Raw genomic sequence first — 18,472 nt, forward strand, 5'->3', positions numbered from 1 at the left:
TACAATAATTACAATGGAATAGGCGATTTATGTCGAAAATACCTTTAAAACGGATAATTTGAGAAAAGAATAAAAGAATAAGTTAACGAACCAAACAGAAGGTGATAATACGGATAAAAGTTAATTATACGTAAGCTAATTAAACTAGGTCAAGGCAGAAACGGAGTTCAGGGACAGAATTCAACCCGGAACAGGCGCATCAGAGCTGCGTCCTTTGGAATAGGCGCAGCAGTTGCTGCGTCTGTTCCTGACCTGAATTCTGGTTGTGAAGTCGGAATTGCGTGTTGTTAATACTCGTTGGTGAATTTAAAGATTGATTAAAATTATTTACTCGGGTGGAAGTGATTAATAGGTTATTTACATGTGAATGATGGGTCATAAAAACAATAAAAACATGGATGAGATGGAATTAAACGAATTAATATAAGATTAAGAATTATTAACAAGTTAACAAACTAAATCAATTAATTAGGTTAAATACAACGGATTAATGACGCATATATGATAGATATGACAAATAACAGATGTAAATATGTCAATGATGAATTCTAGAAACTCAATATTGATGAATTGAATCTCTAAAACCCGAATTGAGTTTAATGACGAAAACCCGCAAATATTAATTACTTGGGATTTAAGCCGAATTTACGATGAATTATGTGCTAATGAATGATAAACAATATACATGTGAAATTATTATGCTATGATATCAGAGAATTAAAGAACAAACAAAACAAAACAAATACTTGACGAATTACAGAGGACGAAGGAAGAAGAATGGAAGCAGGGCGGCGGCCTCACGAAGAGGCGCGGCGAGAACTCGCGCTCCTTCAAGAGGCGCAGCGATTCTTTGCGTCCTTTCTCGACGGTTTGTCTTTCTGAAAATATGTAAAAAGGGTTTTTAAACAAGGTTTTATAAATCGGTTTTAAGAGGTATTTTCGACATAAACCTTACAATTGATGATACAATAGTAAAATACAATAAATAAAAGAGGAATTTACACCCTCAGACTTACATGTTGACGAAACGAGAAGGACTAAGATATCGATTAGTGATGCTCGACGCGAATGTAACGAAAGTGCCCTCGTAAGAGGAAAACGATTAGATTAATTAAGTTGATTAGTTGTGGAGTTGGTCAAATTTATCGGTCATGTAAACGAGGCTGGTACTCAGACGGATCCGAGCTTACGTGGTCGAATGTTCAAGCACGTAGGCACCAAAAAGTAAGAACAAAGGTCTAGAATGCAAAAGGAGAAGAGAAGGGCGGACACTCGCGTGAGAAACATGAGGAGCAAAGGCTCCTATTTATACTAATCACGTGAAGGAATTAGGGTTTCGGAGAGTCTTTGGAAGTGAATCTCGGAAAACATATGAAAAAGATACGAAAACACGCAGAAAAGGACTTGGGAAGAGGCGCAGCAGCCACTGCGTCTCTTGAAAGAGGCCCAGCACCTGCTGCGTCTGTTCTAGGGGTGCTAACGAGTCGAGCCGAGCCCGAGCTTGCCCTTGCTCGGCTTGTGCTCAAGAACCAAAACTCGAGCTCGAGTCGATCTCGAGCTTACCTGAGCTTAAAAAAAATGTGCTCGTTATAAAGCTTGCGAGCTTTAAAGCGAGCTCGAGCAAAACTCAAGCCGAAATCGAGCCTATATAAAACTGTTTATTTTTCTATTTTATTTCTTTCGATAATTTCAATAATAAGGTTAGAAATTTATATGTAATAATATTTGGTAAATCGGCGAGTTATTTGATATGTGTGATACAAAAATATAATCATGATAAAATATTTTTATAAAATATGAGCAATATCTTATGTAATCACACAAGTTCGAGCCGCTCGCGAGCTTTTCGAGTCGAGCCAGCCTTTGCTCGGCTTGACTCGTTAAGCTCTCGAGCCGAGCCCGAGCCCGAGCCGAGCTCGCACGAGCCGAGCTTTGACCGAGCTTTGACCGAGCCGATCTCGAGTAGCTTGCGAGCTGTCTCGTCTCATTAACACCCCTAGTCTGTTCCCAAGTGGTTTCCTCCTGCGGAAGAAAGATTTCCGTGTTTAAGTTATGGAAGGACGGAATAATTTGGTTTTCCTTAATATTTTGTATGAATATTACGGGAAATTGTTTACCAAAGAATAAAAGATTGTGAAATATTTATAAAATATGGAATAGAAATATCCGGAACATTCCAGAACATTCTGACTCGAGATTTAACAATTATCAGAAAATGAAGACGGCTTTAGGCCCGGACTCCAAATGTACTCTAATTACTGCCAAAACGACCGTATCGGCACGTAGATGACAACTAAGAGGTAGACATTAATGTTTGAGCAATCACTTGACGATAAACTTACGAACTGTCATAAATCGTTCCGCATACCAAACATGCGGCCCAATCATCACCGGGTGATTTGCGAGAGGTGCAGAAATGAGGTATCTACAGGAATATCATCAGATATTTATTTATTTGATCCTCGTCAGTTGATTAACATAAATCGATAACGGGTGGCTGACTAGAGTTTGACGTTATTGTCGTGAGACGGCGGTGATCAACTGACCCCTTTCGGTCACACCTATAGAAACGAACCCCAATTGATAACTAATTAATTGTATGAGATACAATTTATTTAGTCCCTTGATTTAAAGACTAAAAAGTTAGTCGATTATTTTTAGAGAGATTTCGAGTTGCGAACTCGAGGAGCGGCAGTTATTATTTAATTATGTGATAATTGAATAATAAATTTTGGGAGACGAGTTTTAGTTAATTAACTATTAATTTACTAAAATTGTACTAATTGATTAATGTGATTAATATTAGTACGTAAATAATATGTGTAGTGGTACACGTATATTTACGGAGTGAATTGGACGAATTAATTATGGAAGTATTTAAACATGAAACGATGTTTAAAATAAAAATTACACGTATTTGTGCGACAAATATAAGAACCAACATGGACCCGTAAATGGGCAAGTGGACCGTGTAAAATAAGAGTAGTGGATGATTACTCACATAATCATTTCACCTTATTTTGTATACTACCATAATTTACCTTATATAAGATTTTGCATGTGATGTAAGATGAAAAATATAAGACAAAATTTGTCCACTCCAACACTCCTTCCACCCGCCACTTTTCCCTTCCTTTATACTCCACCCTTTGTTCATTTCTACACCACATCATTTTGATGATTTGCATGTGAACATAATATCTTCCTCTCTCTAAAATATTATTCATCTTTACTAAGTTTGTTAGTAAATAAATTTTATTACTAAGACTTGTTAGTAATATTATAAATAATATCAAGGGTTCAATATTAACAAGTTCTAGTTCAATACTTGTTATTATTTTTGGGTAAGTTCTTGGGTGCAACAAGAAGGAGATCTTCTCTTTGAAGATTAGTAAGGAGGATCATCCATTTGGAATAAGCTCAAGAACAAGCTAGTAAGGTGAACTAGTTTGTGCCCTTTTTACCACAAAATCAATGTAAGGAATTTTTTTTTCCTTATACTTTCATTTTTATGCTTTCATATTAGCATGCATGTTACATAGATCACCTAAATGACAAATTATGAGATAATTTAATTTTTATTAGAGAGTCTAATATGGATCTATGATCTTTCAACATTCTTCTTCATGATAAGATATCTCAAATTTCCCAAGAATAGGCTCCTCAAGGAGAGCAACCTCACAAATTTCCGCTTCCTTACCCCACGAGTTTTTGCAAAACACGATTTTATCATCATAGCTATCTTCATAAGAATCATAGATGGGCGCTTCGTTCTTCTTCAATAATTCTTCCTCCACCATCTCAATATTCACATCATAAGACACACCTTCATACTCACAAAGGCTAAGAGTATTTGGCTTACTCAACCTCATGTCTTCTTCGTTGAATACAATACTTTCATACTCCCAAGAGCTCAAAGAAATTGGCTCTTCCCACTTTTCTTCTTCCATATCAAAGGTTACTACTTCAAATTCACATTCATGATCAATGTCCAAGGAATGGTGGGGAGTGATTGCCTGGGTGGTTTCTTGGGTTGCCTCCATTTGGGCAATTCGAATTGCCAACTCCTCACCATAGGTAACAATGCTTTGGAGAACATTGTTTCTATTTTGGCTCTCCTCTAGCACTTGTTTGAAGAAGTTTTCTTGGTCTCCCATCATTTGGAGAACCACATTTTGAATGTCAAAGTTTGGCTCATATTCATATTGTGGGTGGGTGTGAGAATGGTTGTATTGTGGCAGTTGGAATTGATTGAAAAGTGGGTATTGGGAGGGTGATTGTTGTGGATAATGGATGTGGGGATTTTGGTGGGAAAAGTTGGGGTAGTAGTTAGGATTTTTATCTTATGAATAGTAAGGTAGGTTTTTGTTGACTTGCTTCTCAAACTCCTCATACCCATAGTCATACTCAAAGAATCTACCACATACTCCATATGTCAAGTCTTGAGCCATCATAGCTAAGACAAGGAAACAACTACAAGCATGGAAACTACACAAAAATGGTAAGAACAATCCTTGAGGAACAAGTTCCTCAAGTTGAAAGCAAAATCAAAATAGACAAACAAGTAAGAACTTAATCACATAGCACCATCCCCGGCAACGGTGCCATTTTTGACGTGGGCGTGTCGTTGTACACCCAATCAAAACACATTTATAATTCTCAACAAACAACTAGTTAGTGGTAAGTCGAGGTCGATCCATGGGATGGTGTGCTTTGGGTTCTAAGTCTATCTATCTCAATTTATGCTAGTGTCACGACTTGTTTAGGTTTGTAGTTGTGTTCTAGACTAATGCAAGCAATAAAGTAAAACAAGCAATAAAAGGAAGGATGTAAACAAATGATTAAAAGTACTAGGATATCATGGGTTCATAGGGGATTCATGGGAGTTAACCATACAAACATGTTTACAAAGTTGCAAGCAATTAATGTTGTGGAGGAACCAAGTTGTTTTATGTCTTACGGTCCTTAGGAAGAGTTGGGTGCCGGAGCCGAATCGATTAGACTGTACAACACCTACAATTCGACTTACTTTCCTCCTAATAACTTCTATGCATGGTCTAACAAGACTCGAGTTGGTTTATATCTTACAAGTCAAGTTGCGTAGATAAGAGATGGTTGTAAATGCAAGGATTCATAGGTTTAGCATTTCATCAAACATAACATGTGCATAGGTTGACATCACAACAAGCAAGCAAATTAGTTATGAAAACATATTAAATTAAGCATGATTATTCCCCATGTTTTTCTCCCTTAATTACCCACTAATCCTAGCTAAAGGACTACTCACTCTTTATCATGGGAAACATGTCATTAATGGTGTCAATCATTATAACAAGTATAAACATGATAAAAGCTTAAGGAAATAAACAATAAAGAGTAAAGAGTAAAGGAATTATACCAAACTTGAGATGATCTAAATAATAAAGCAAGAATAAAAGAAGAGAACTTGATTGAATGATGAAGGGTTGTCAATCCTCCAATAATAACCCAATAATCTTCAATTACCCAAAAGTAATAAACTTGAACAATAATTAAGGAGAGATTAATGTGAAATTTGTGGAAAGATTAAAGAGTAATCTAATCTAATCTAATCCTAATCTATTCTAAGAGGATTTTCTAATGTGGAAGCCCCCTTTGATTATCATCAAATGGGGTATATATAGTGGTGCCTCATTAGGTTAATATAGTGGTGCCTCATTAGGTTAACTAAGGCTAAATTAGTAATTAACAATTCTAAGTTCTAAGTAGGGAAATGCAAGTATTTTGGAGAGATGATCATCCTTGCTGAAGACGCCATGATCCGCTCGTACACAAGGGTAGGACGCTCGGATTCTGGGCAGGGTAGGACGAGCGGCTGAAGGTCGGGACGCTCGGATTGTTGGGGCATAGGACGAGCGTCTTAAAGCTTTGGACGCTCGGATTGCTGTTCAGAGTGCTTCCTCTCGCATACTTCTTTTTCTTGCAATATTGGTCTTTAGTTCTTGCCTCTTCTTCCACACTCGTTCGACCAAGATCATCAATGTCCTTCCAAATAAGCACAAGAGACGGGAATTTCCGCCTAATTGTCTCCTTTCCTACAAAACAAGCACAAGGCGATAGGAAAGCCAAATAGAAAGCATTTGACGGATAAAATGGCTATGGAATGTTATAATAGTATGCAAAATAGGCTTAATTAGGGGACTAAATGTGCGCAAATATGGATCACATCAACAAAGTTCTGACTAGGACATAGTCGGTTTGAATTTTGACTCTAACATAGCCCAATTGAATTTACATATTTACATTTAACATGATTTGAAAATATTTTGGTTTAAGACGTTTTTTTGGTTTTTTTGTTTTTACGTTTTTTTTTTATTTATTTTTTTTGATTTTTTTTTTGATTTTGTTTTGCACGGGTTTTGAAATGGGTTTGAGGCCCAAAGTTTGACTCGACATTTGGACAGAGTTTCGGCTTATTTTGCGCTGTTTTAGGCCATTTTTGAAAATATTTACATTTTGAAAAGGATTTTATTTTACAAAATTCGTCATGGTTTTGTTTACAAAATGGTGATCACATATATGATACAAACATACATATGGGCATTATAATGGTATGCTGAGTGCATTTAAAGGGTTTTGGTTTAAAAGGTGAGTTGCTATACCAAGCAATCAAACCCTGGTCTGTGGAGAGGTCCATGCCAAACATGAGTAAGGTTGGTTCCTAATCCATTTCCTCGAGTAGTGAAAGCCCTTGATACAAACATGAGTATGTATCACGGTATGGTTGACGTCAATCGCTATCTATCTTTAGGCCCAGATAAGAATTTGGACCGTCCAGACGGGACGATTGGTTGAATGGGTTAGGTTAAGCCTAGGAAGGCCGAATAAAACGACCTAAGAAGGTCGAGTAATGAAAACCGACAACTGTCTCGTGTAAACTATTCCCTAACCTCGTTCAAGTTTCACCTTGGGTAACATATAAGTGTATCATCCCCAGCGGAGTCGCCAAACTGTGGACATGGGTCACCCGCGGCGCGAGCAGAAGCGCTTGAATAAGCGTGCATTTGTGGAGTTGCCACCAATTTATTGTGGGAAATTGGAACCGTTCGAATACCTCGTGTCATGTCAAGACACAAAGTAATGACATAGACACTAAGAACTCGTTACCCTTAGCATTCTATGTCTAGAATGACTCTCGTGGATGCCAATGAACACGGATGTTCATAGAGATCTGGAGTAAGGGGTGAGAGTACGTAATAGGAAGCTCTTTAATCAAACACCTAATCCCGCCCGCCTCGATAGCGGCCTCTACTAATGATTAGGGAAATTATTCATATTTTGATATGTTGTCGATGTAATGCATGCAATGCAACAGACACAGATTAATCCTAGCATGTGAATTAAACTAAGTCGGTGAACACGTAATTTAGCAAACAATTGGGTCGAAGTAGATGTTAGATTAATTACATGTGGAAGCCAAGTAAATAAATCATACAAGATAATAAGAAATAAAGAAATAAATTACAATGGATATTTGAATTTGCATCATAAACATGCCCAAAAGAGTTTTAGAAATAAAAGAAAAGAAAAGAATAAGTGAAATAAGGAAAATTAGAAAATTGGAAAAAATAAGGAAATTGAAAATTGATTTAAATAAGGAAATTAAAAGAAAATAGGAAATAAAATAAATTAGGAAAATAAAAATAAAGAAATAAAAATAAAAATATGGAAAATATGACTTATATGGAACATATGTCGAATTATGGTGATAATAAGAATAATAGTTGATTAGAATCCTAATTAGAAACCTACGTCAAAACGAGAAGAATTCAGAGGCAGAAGCCATCTCAGAACAGGCGCAGCATAAACTGTGTCCTCTGGAAGAGGCGCATCAGTTTATGCGACTGTTCTCGAGTTGGGTTCTGACTGTGAAAGTCAGACTCGCGGTTTGTTAATGTTCATTGATTAATTTACATTGATTATTAGTATACGACTCAAGTAGAAGTGATTTAGCATGTTTATGCATACAAATATCGTCATAGATCAGATTAAAACGCACTAAAAGAGTTATTACGGTGATTTACAAAGACGTGATGTCGGAATCGATTTATATACAAAGCTCGGATTCAAGATGGTTGAAAGCAAAATAGAACAAAGTCTGAAAAATGAGGGAGAAATATATACAAAAGGCGAATTCCAGGGACTTGATATGATTAAATCGAGTCTCAAAAATCCGGGTTTGAATTTACGACGAAAACCCGGAAATATTGATTATAAGGGATTTAAGTCGGAAAATTATTGAAAAAGATTTTATAAAATAATTTGGAATCTGAAACATAAAAGATTTGGAGAAATAAAGAAGAAAAAACAAAAAGACGAAAAGATGAAAACAAACAAAGGCACGAGGAAGAAGAAGAAGAGCAGCAACTGATAAGCAGCTCCTGGAAGAGGCGCAGCAGATGCTGCGACTATTCCAGAAGGCGCATCAGTTGATCCGTTTCTTCTCGACGTCATATTGCTGCTGTTTTTATCAAAACGGTTTGAAACTTGACTTTTGAAAACGGTTTGAGCATATTTATGATATAAATTCGTACATAAATTAAATACAGAAAATAAATAAATAAAATTGGGATTTTACACCCTCAGACTTACATGCTAGCATCGCGAGATTTAACTAAATCGGTTTTTAGTGGTAACTCGACTCGATCTATGCAAATATGAAAGTGACCTTAAAAAAGGAATTAAAAAGATTGATTTATTGATTAATTGTGTAGTGGTCAAATTGGTCGGTCATGCAAACGTGACTGGTACTCAGAATGATCTGAGCTTACGTGGTCGATTGATCAAGCACGTAGGCGTCGAAAGCTTAGAGCAAGGACTTAGAATGCAAAGAGAGAATAGAAAGGCGGACACTCGCGTGTAAAATGTGTGAGGCAAAGGCCTCTATTTATACTAATCACACGGAGGAATTATGGTAAGAATAGAATTGGGAAAGGAATAGGAAAGAAAGATCCGAAAATAACCGAACACGGAAACTTGGACAAAAAGAAAGCCCTGAGAATAGGCGCAGCAGGTGCTGCGTTCCTTAGAAGAGGCGCAACTCTTATTGCGTCCTTTCTCCAGGTTGGGTTCTTCTGCGCGAGAAAACGCGTTTGACAGACTGTCGTATTTTAGGCACAACTTTCTCTACAAGACTCGGAATAAAGTGATTTCGGTGGCGTTGGAAAGCTAAAAGAAATATCTAAAACTTTCTGTGAAATAGGTCAGACCCAAAAAAGTCGTTATCACCTCGTAAAACAGGCCTAAAGGTCGGGTTATCATTTTAATTAAATGAAATACACATTTTGTAATGTAAACTTTAAGTTTAACCCAAAGAAGTGACATAGGTTCAAAATGAGATATACTCATAAAGTTTATGACATCCTAACCTTAGGTAGAGAAGCACATTGCTCTGACTCGGGATTTGACGGTTTTAGGAAATGAAGTCGACTTTTGACCCGGACTACAAATGTACTTTAATTACTGCCAAAACGACCGTAATGACACCTAGATGACAACCATGAGGTAGACACAAGTGCACGAGTTACCTTTTGTTAAACTATTTACGAAACGTCATAAAATCGCGACATATGCTAAACATGAGGCCCATTCATCACTGGGTGTTTGGCGGGAGGTGCATAAACGAGGTATCTACACTTAGGTGGGAATAGCTGCGGTCCCCCAAGCAGGACTGGACCTTTGGGCAGTCAGAGATGTGTGGTTGGTTGGAGGAGGTGGCGTGTATGTATTGATGTAATCGTGTTGTGTCTGCTTTCGTACTTGTTATCTCACTGATCTTGTGTGGTTTTGTTGTGTTGTGTCTGCCATTATCCACTATGGTGAGCAATCAGTCTTAGCAAATTGATGTATGGATCTTAGTTGGGTGCTTGGAGGGACGAGTCTACCACGAGTCATGGCAGAGATAGCTTCACATAGCTGATAGTAGTCTTGAGTTGTATCTTTTGTATCGTCTGTTTGGTTTAAATCACTTGTAATTAATATAAGTGTTCTTTTATCGACATTTGATTATTACTGTCCTCGGGCAACCGAGATGGTAATGCCCTTATCTTCTAGGGAAGGTCTTGTTAAGGCTCCTTGGTATATGGGGGTGTTACAACTGTAATACCCATCCTTTTAGGGACCCGTTGACCGACGTTGACTGACTTTAGATACCTACCTAGATCTTTCGGAAACCTTACGAGTGATGTCTTGTGACGATGTGAGTCTTTGAGTTCGTGTTACTCGATCTAGCGGAGGCTACTCGATCGAGTAGCTTGGGAACTCGATCGAGTAGTGGCCACTCGATCGAGTAAGTTTCTTACTCGATCGAGTAATGGGAGTTCAGTGGGGAATTATAAATCGTATAATCCTGAAACCCAAATCATTTCTCCTTTCTTCCTAAACCTAAATGCCGTCATTTCACTCCTCCTTCTCCATGGTTGATTTCCTTAAGGCCTTTGGGAGTGGTTACACCTTAGGGATGGGATGCTTGAGTCGGGTAGCGGTTTTGACGCCGGATTGCTTTGCTTAGGTATGTGTCATCATCATCATCGTCTCCGTTGATTTCAGTTATGGTTATGGTAGTAGTAATAGATGGTTATGCTTGTTGTTATAGGTGGTTTTGGTGATTGCTTGTTATATTAGATCGTGCGCAGAATCATTGCGGTTTGCTAAAGGTAGGTTTTGCTACTCAGTACTGTTGATTGTCTAGAGGGTCTATTGTTGTTATATAGTTGGTTTAGTGTCATGGTTGATGTCGATTGATTAACATTGTATTGAAATAGGAATTGGTGATTGTTGATTGTTCAGTTGGTTGTGATTGTTTGTCTGTGGTTCTCGAGGTGCGTCCTCGGCTGAGTGGAGTCACTTGCGGGAGTGGCTTCACACTCCTGATTCGCCTTCTGTGGAACCCACCACAGAAGGGTTGTGCACATTAAGGAACATGGGTTATCGCTCGGATAGATGAGCGGGGCTTAGGTGGGAATGGATGCGGTCCCCCCACTGGCAGGACTGGACCTTCGGGCAGTCAGAGATGTGTGGTTGGTTGGAGGAGGTGGCGTGTATGTAGTGATGTAATCGTGTTGTGTCTGCTATCGTACTTGTTGCCTCAGTTACTGACCTTGTGTGCACTAGTACAATTAAGGCAATTGGCATCGCCTTAGTGGCATCGGTTCTACAAAAGACCGATGCCAATTGTAATTTATACAGATATTGACATCGGCTGTAAGTATGCGACCGATGCCAGTTTAGCGATATTACCATCGGTCATTAATTAAAACCGATGCCAAAGCAAAGTAGATTTCTCTATAAACAAAACACACTTTCACATTCCAACCTAACCCTACATACAACCGTTATCTCCCTCTCATATCACCACTCACCAACACTTTTTTTCCACTTTCCCATTGGATTCCTCCACACCGCCGTCATCCAACTTAAACTTGAGTTGGACCGTCATCGGATTCCTCCACACCGCCACCATATAACTCTTCTCCGCGTTTATTCCTGAAGATTTTGTGCGCCGCTTCGTCTTGTTGTTCATTCGATCTGCTCGTCGTACTATTCCATCGTCTCCTTCATCATTTTCGGTCTCTTCAATTGGTAAGTTTGTTATTCTTTGTCGAATTTTTTGTTTTCAATTTCAATTAAAGTAAACCCTAATTCCCAATTTGTTTTCATTATAATGTAAATTTGATAATCTTATTGCTCCGAACCGTATACTGTGAATCATATTAATTAGTCATGTTAGACTGCTCATATCTTGTTGGACCTTATCATCTTATTAATTCTATATGGAGCATGTATTATTCTGATTTTAGGGTGGTAGTTTGATATTGTGGGTCTGCTATATTATGTGAAGGCTGAAAAAATCTGATGGTATTTCGATGTAGTTTGCATAATTTTTGGTTTCTTCATCATTTTTGGTCTCTTAATACACATAGTTATTTGCAACTTTTAAGTCGGATGGCAGCAAGTAGAAACCTGGTAATTAGCAGGAAACATTAGACAAAGTAATGTGGCATTAGGTTGATCATCCGCAATGCCATATGAGCCAAAGGGCGGCTTAATTGTTTTGAAATATGAATAACTAGCTTCGAGTGTGGGAAACTTGACTGCTGTGGCAACAAGAATTATTGCTTGATTTGCGACTCGGATCTACAGAAATAGCAACAAAACCAAAAATTGACAACTACCCAATTGACAGTTGTTTAAATGAAGCAAAGAAAGCAACAAACTTTGACATTGTAATAAACTAATAACCTTTCTACCATGTATTTTATGATCAGACATATAAGCAAAATAGAATATTAATTCTCAATGTAGTGAAATGTCAAAAACTAGACATGGCAAAAATGTTGTGAAATATCGAGAATAGAATACGATCGTCGTCGTCAAGTTAGATAATGCTAAAAATACAAAGGATGAGAGAGAAAGTAGAGAGAGAAAATCCTCTATAATCTAGGGTTTACTGATTAACAGCAATGGCGCGATCTCGCAAAACCAACAAAAATCCTATTCTTAATACTGGAAAAAAATCAAAAAAAAAAATGATTCATCGTCTTCTTCTAATAAAGGTAAAAGCAAATCTGTGGCTCGTCACATACACTTTTCGTCGGAGGATTTTGAGAATGATCTGGATTCAATTGTTGAGAATAAGGAATACGACATGGACGTCCCTGATACTGAGGAACCGGAGGAAACTCAACCGCAATCATTGCTCCGTCTAACAAAAGAGGATGTTGCTGGTGAGATTTCTTTTTGGTCTACGTCTGTTTACTGCTATGTTCTGGGAGCAAATCCTCCTAGTAATGTAATTACTGGGTTTTTAAAGAGGGTTTGGCAGGCATATGGGGTAGATAGGGTGTCGTTTCTTCCTAATGGAATCTTTCTAGTGCGATTTAAGAGTAAGGAACATCAACAAATGGTCTTAAAAAATGGGCATCTCCAATTTGATAATAAGCCAGTTATAATTAATGAATGGAAGCCTGACTCTGAGTTGTTGAAACACGATGTGTCAAGGATCCCTCTTTGGATGAAAATTTATGGCTTGGATATCAAATTTTGGGGTGCCAATTGTTTGAAGAAAATCTGTGGAGGAGTTGGCAGTTTTATAAGATGTGATGAAGCTACTGCCAACAAAGCTTTTCTAGGTTATGCAAGGTTAATGGTTGAAGTAACAATTGGGCAAACGTTTCCTACTGAATTGCAATTCATTGATGAGAATGATAACATTCAGAAGGTTCGTGTGGTTTATGATTGGTTGCCTACCACTTGTAGTAGCTGTCAAGGGATGGGATATACTGAGGATGTTTGCAGGAAAGGGTAAACTGATGTAGTTAAAAAAGTCTGGAAACCTGTTCAGAGAACTCAGCAGCCTAAACATGTGCCTCCTCAAGTGCCTCAACGTCCAAAAAAAGTTGTTGCACAAACTGCCAAGGAACCTTCACCTCCACAGAGGGTTCAAACCCCTGTTGTGGTTAGAAGGACTGCACCTATAACTGATTCTGTTCCTGTGGTTGAACAGTCTGTCCCAAGGAGATTCCTAACCAGAATGATGACATGGGATAATGGGGAACGCAGATTATTTACTCCAGGGGGGGCTTTCTTTTATGGAATCCCTTACATTATCTTTGCAAAAATCTAAGGTTGGGTTGATGGAAAAGGTTCTGTTTGACAAAGGGGAGTCTAGTAAGCCCTTACCTGATAATGGGTAGTCTAGGCTTTTGGAACATCAGAGGTATGAATAGTAGTGTTAAACAGAATGAAATAAAATGGTTTCTCAACCAGAATAAAGTAGGTTCATTTGGTTTATTAGAAACAAAAATAAAGAATAGTAATAGAACTCAAGTGAGCAATAATCTTTGTGAGAACTGGTTAATATGCACTAATACCAGTCACCACAAAGGGGGGAGAATTTGGTTGATTTGGGAGCCTAGTATGTTCTGTGTGGATGTTAAAGATGTTACAGCTCAAAGTATTCATGTTGAGGTCACTGATAGAGGCAGAGGCTGTACTTATTGGATGACTCTGGTTTATGGCTTTAATAAAGCTGCTGATAGGGATAGTCTTTGGGGAAAGTTAAGGACCTATGCTTCTTTGATTAATGGTCCTTGGCTTGTTTGTGGTGATATTAATGCCATTATGGCTAATGATGAAAGAATAGGAGGAGCTAGTATTACCAGTGCTGAGATAAGGCCCATGGTAAATGCTATGTTTGACTGCAATTTGTATGATATGAAGGGGGTGGCTCTTTTTATACCTGGAACAACAAACATGAGAGTGGTGATAAAATCTATAGTAGGATTGATCGTGCTTTTATTAATGACTACTGGTTAGATTCTTTCCCTAACAGTTGTGCCAATTTTCTACCTGAGGGCCTCTTTGATCACTGCCCGTGCTTAATCAATTTGGATGTGGTGGGGGACAAGAAGAAGGCCCCATTTAAGTACTTCAATATGTGGTCCATGGCTGAGGGGTTTGAGGATGTGGTGTGTAAAAGTTAGGAGGTGGAAACTCTGGGTACTCCTATGTACCAATTCGTCTCCAAATTGAAAGGGGTAAAACAAGGCTTAGGAAGTTGAACACTGAGCAGTTTAGTGATATTGAAAATTTAACCAAGATTGCTGAGCTGTCTCTTCACCATTTTTAGACAAAATTGCGAGCTGACCCTCTGAATGTTGAGCTCTGTAATGCTGAAAGAATATGTGCACAAGAAGTGGTCTTTTTAACCAAGGCTAGAATGGACTTCCTCAAACAAAAAGCCAAAGTTGCCTGGGTGAAAGAGGGGGATGCTAGTACTTTCTTCTTTCATGCAAGCATCAAGAGAATGAGGGGGAGAAATAGAGTGTATCAGATCAAGGATATGCATGGGCGTTTGTGTACCAAGAGTGAGGACATTAAAGCTGCTTTTGAGGAGTATTATGTCTCTCTTTTAGGTACTTCAAATCAGGTCTCTTCTGTGAAAGTGAAGATTGTGCAGCAATGCAAGTGTCTTAACTTGGATCATAAAAAATTCTTCTGGCTCCTGTCTCTGCTGAGGAAATCAGACTTGCTATGTTTGATATCCTTGGCACTAAGGCCCCTGGACCAGATGGGTTTAGTAGCCAGTTTTTCAAAGATAGCTGGAATGTTGTGGGCAAGGATGTGATTAAAGCTATCCAATCTGTATTTAGAAGTGGTCAGCTCCTCAAGCAATGCAATAATACTCTTATTACTCTGGTGCCTAAGATGGAAATTCATAAGAATGTATTGCAGTTTAGGCCCATAGCCTGCTGTAATACCATCTATAAATGCTTATCCAAGGTAATTTGTAACAGATTGAGCAAAATCCTCCCTGATTTAGTAAGTCCTTCACAGAGTGCTTTCATTAGGGGTAGGGATATAGTTGGGAACATTTTGATTTGCCAAGACCTCATAAGACTGTATAAAAGGAAGTCTTGTTCCCCTAGAATGATGATGAAATTGGATATGCAGAAAGCATATGATTCTATAGAGTGGTCCTTTGTGGAAGAGATGCTGAGAGCTTTAGATTTCCCTGAGTTGATGGTGTCCTTGTTAATGCAATGTGTCACGACCCCTTCATATTCTATAGCTCTAAATGGGGAGGTTTTTGGTTTCTTTAAAGGACAAAGGGGGCTCAGACAGGGTGACCAATTGTCCCCTCTCCTTTTTACCTTGTGCCTTGAGTACCTCAGTAGAATTCTGCTAACTACTCAGAAAATGCAGAATTTTAGATTTCATCCTTTATGCAAGAGAATTGGGCTGACACATTTATGCTTTGCTGATGATTTGATTCTCTTTTGTAAGGGTGATAGGGCTTCTATTGAGTTGATGATTAATGCCTTTCATTTCTTTTCTAAAGCATCTGGACTGAAACTTAATAAGGGAAAGTCCAACTTCTATGCTAATGGAGTTGATGAGGGTATACTTAAAGAAGTTGAGACTGTAATTGGCATGTGTAGGGGGTCTGTTCCTTTTAAGTATCTTGGGGTGACTGTTTCACCCAAGAGAATTTCTATAGGGGCATGGGCACCAGACATCTCTCTTATGCTGGGAGAGTTGTCTTAATTAAGGATGTACTGAGCACATTACATAACTATTGGGGTCGTATTTTCATTCTGCCAAAGACTGTCATCAAGAGGATTGAAACAATATGTAGAGATTTTTTATGGCATGTCAGGGAACCAGGGAGCAGCCCAGCTCTGGTTGCTTGGGAGAAAGTCTGTAGCTCTAAAAAGCATGGGGGTTTAGGGCTTAAAAATCTTCATTATTGGAACTGTGCTGCAGTTGGAAAATATGTTTGGTGGATTGAAAATAAGGAAGATCATTTACGGGTGAAATGGGTACATGTCATTTATATAAAAGGGAAGGTTTGGAAAGACTATTCTCCACCCATTAACTCAAGTTGGGCTTGGAGGAAAATTTGCCAGACTAAGAATATATTGAAGGACTCAATATGGGACCAGAACATTAGCTATTCTATCAAGAGGGGGTATGAATGGCTAGTGCCTGCAAATCCTACTGTGCCATGGTATCGATGGTCTCTGAACAACTGGATCATGCATAAGCATGGTTTTATCTGTTGGCTTGCTGCTCAGGGGCACCTCCTAACTCAAGACAGACTGAACATGATGCTTATTACCCAAACTAACTGTTGTTATCTGTGTGGTCTGGTTCCTGAGAATCACGACCATCTCTTCTTCCAATGTGATTACAGGTGCAGGTGTAGAAAATTGATCTCTGACTGGTGCAATATTCAGTTCCCAGATCACCATTGTTTACATTGGTGGATAAAGTTGAGATGCAGGAGTATATGTCAGAAGAAGATAATTGGAATGATCCTGGCTGCTTTAATCTATCACTTGTGGATGGCTAGAAACAAGAGCTGGTAGGAACATTTTGTTTGCAGGCCTGATATTTTAGCTGACCAAGTTAAACATGATGTGAAGGCTCGTTTATTGAGTTGTAGAATCAAATGTAAGAATGATAGGATCATGGAATGGATACGAGTCATTAGAAGTTCATAAGGTGGTCGATTTGTGACACACCTTTAATATGTATGGTTGTAACGAGTTTTTGATCTTAATGAAAAGCTTACACTTTCCCCAAAAAAAAAAAGAATACGATCGTCAATAAATAGCTTTTCTTTTACTAAGGATGTGAATAGCAAGAACAGGTAAACCAAAGAAAAAACATAGGGAATCAAGCACACTGTATAAATTAAACTCCCTCCGTCTCATTCAGTTGTTTACCTTTTATAGTCTTTGTGAGAGTATTTTAATTATAGGTAATCAAATGAATGAGACGGAAGTAGAATGTGATAATAACTAGACAACATGTTAATGTTCTTGTGAAAGCAATTAATAAAAAGAATGGCATTTTCAAAGCACATTAAGTAAACTAGAACTAAAATACCACAAAGTTTAGCTTTTTTACCGCTTCATATACAGTACAGTACGTCTCTTATAAGACATTCTCTCATGTGAGACAAATACCTCATTTAGTTATAGGTTTAATTTGTTAAGCTCACATGAAAGACCGTCTCAAACTCAAAGTCAGAGGTCTTGTAGAGAAATGGGAGCTTGAAATTTCCCCAACTTTCTGTCAACCTCGGTCTAACAGAGAACAAAATGCTCTAATTTCTAACTTTCTGTTGTAACTTTAACCATTAGTTAGACCTTGAAACAACCACACATTGAAGTTAAATATCAAATTAATCAATACTTGAATAGTACTGTGATTACTTGTTATGCAATGCAATCATACTCGTTAAAACAGGATGATGCTGGTTGACAATGATGTCTTAATATTGAGAATTTTGTTGTTTTATGGTATGGAATATTATAATTGGGTTTTGTTGTAGTTGGTAAGCTACGAAGTATAAGCTTAAGGACATGGTGTTGCGTTATGAAAAAATTCAAGCTTGCCCAAACAATTGCATACTATATCGAGATCAATTTGAATCATTAGAAAGTTGCCCTATGTGCAATGTGTCGAGGTACTATAAAAGGGAAGGAGTTCCGGCTAAGGTCCTGTGGTATTTTCCTATAATACCAACGTTTAAACCATTTTCGAAGGTAAAGTGAATCTTAAATTCTCATTTTTTCCAATCTTTTATGTCTTAAATTCTCCATTTGTGTTTTTCTTGTGCAACCATTCTTATATTCTAAATAAATAATTTTATATATATTATATATGTCAAGCAGGACAAGCAAGTCCCAAAGGAACTCAATTCAACATCATCCGATAGTAATAAAGTTCCTTCCAAGTATTCTCAACAAATGATTGACGAGCTTAGCGAGGTGTGGATTTCATATGTTAGTGAAAATGATCAGCCGGGTGACGACGACGATGATGATCTATTCAAGTTGTAGCTTGATGGTATTTTTTCTTGGTTTTGATTTACTTTTTATCATAGAGAATTTTTTTCACTAGGAACGTTTGAGTTTATTTT

General features: G+C 37.9%; 1 protein-coding gene across 1 annotated transcript; it reads left to right on the forward strand.

The window, feature by feature from the left end:
* Window positions 1–12,685: 12,685 nt before the first annotated feature.
* Window positions 12,686–16,894, forward strand: LOC141595577 (uncharacterized). The gene is made up of 8 exons (XM_074415544.1): window positions 12,686–13,327; window positions 13,382–13,542; window positions 13,914–14,246; window positions 14,372–14,507; window positions 14,669–14,968; window positions 15,058–16,079; window positions 16,199–16,686; window positions 16,779–16,894. Exons 1-8 carry the CDS (start codon window positions 12,686–12,688, stop codon window positions 16,892–16,894), a joined length of 3,198 nt encoding a protein of 1,065 aa, XP_074271645.1.
* The last annotated feature ends 1,578 nt before the right edge of the window (window positions 16,895–18,472 follow it).

The sequence above is a fragment of the Silene latifolia genome, chromosome 8 (assembly GCF_048544455.1).
Source record: "Silene latifolia isolate original U9 population chromosome 8, ASM4854445v1, whole genome shotgun sequence".
Lineage (NCBI taxonomy): Eukaryota > Viridiplantae > Streptophyta > Magnoliopsida > Caryophyllales > Caryophyllaceae > Silene > Silene latifolia.

Bases quoted from the DNA above. Each gene is read 5' to 3' on its own strand.
- LOC141595577 (XM_074415544.1), top strand. From the start codon at position 12,686: ATGGACGTCCCTGATACTGAGGAACCGGAGGAAACTCAACCGCAATCA. The intron at 14,247-14,371 runs GTATGATATGAA...TTTCCCTAACAG, and splicing joins GCTATGTTTGACTGCAATTT to TTGTGCCAATTTTCTACCTG. The intron at 16,687-16,778 runs GTCTGGTTCCTG...TGCAATATTCAG, and splicing joins TAACTGTTGTTATCTGTGTG to TTCCCAGATCACCATTGTTT.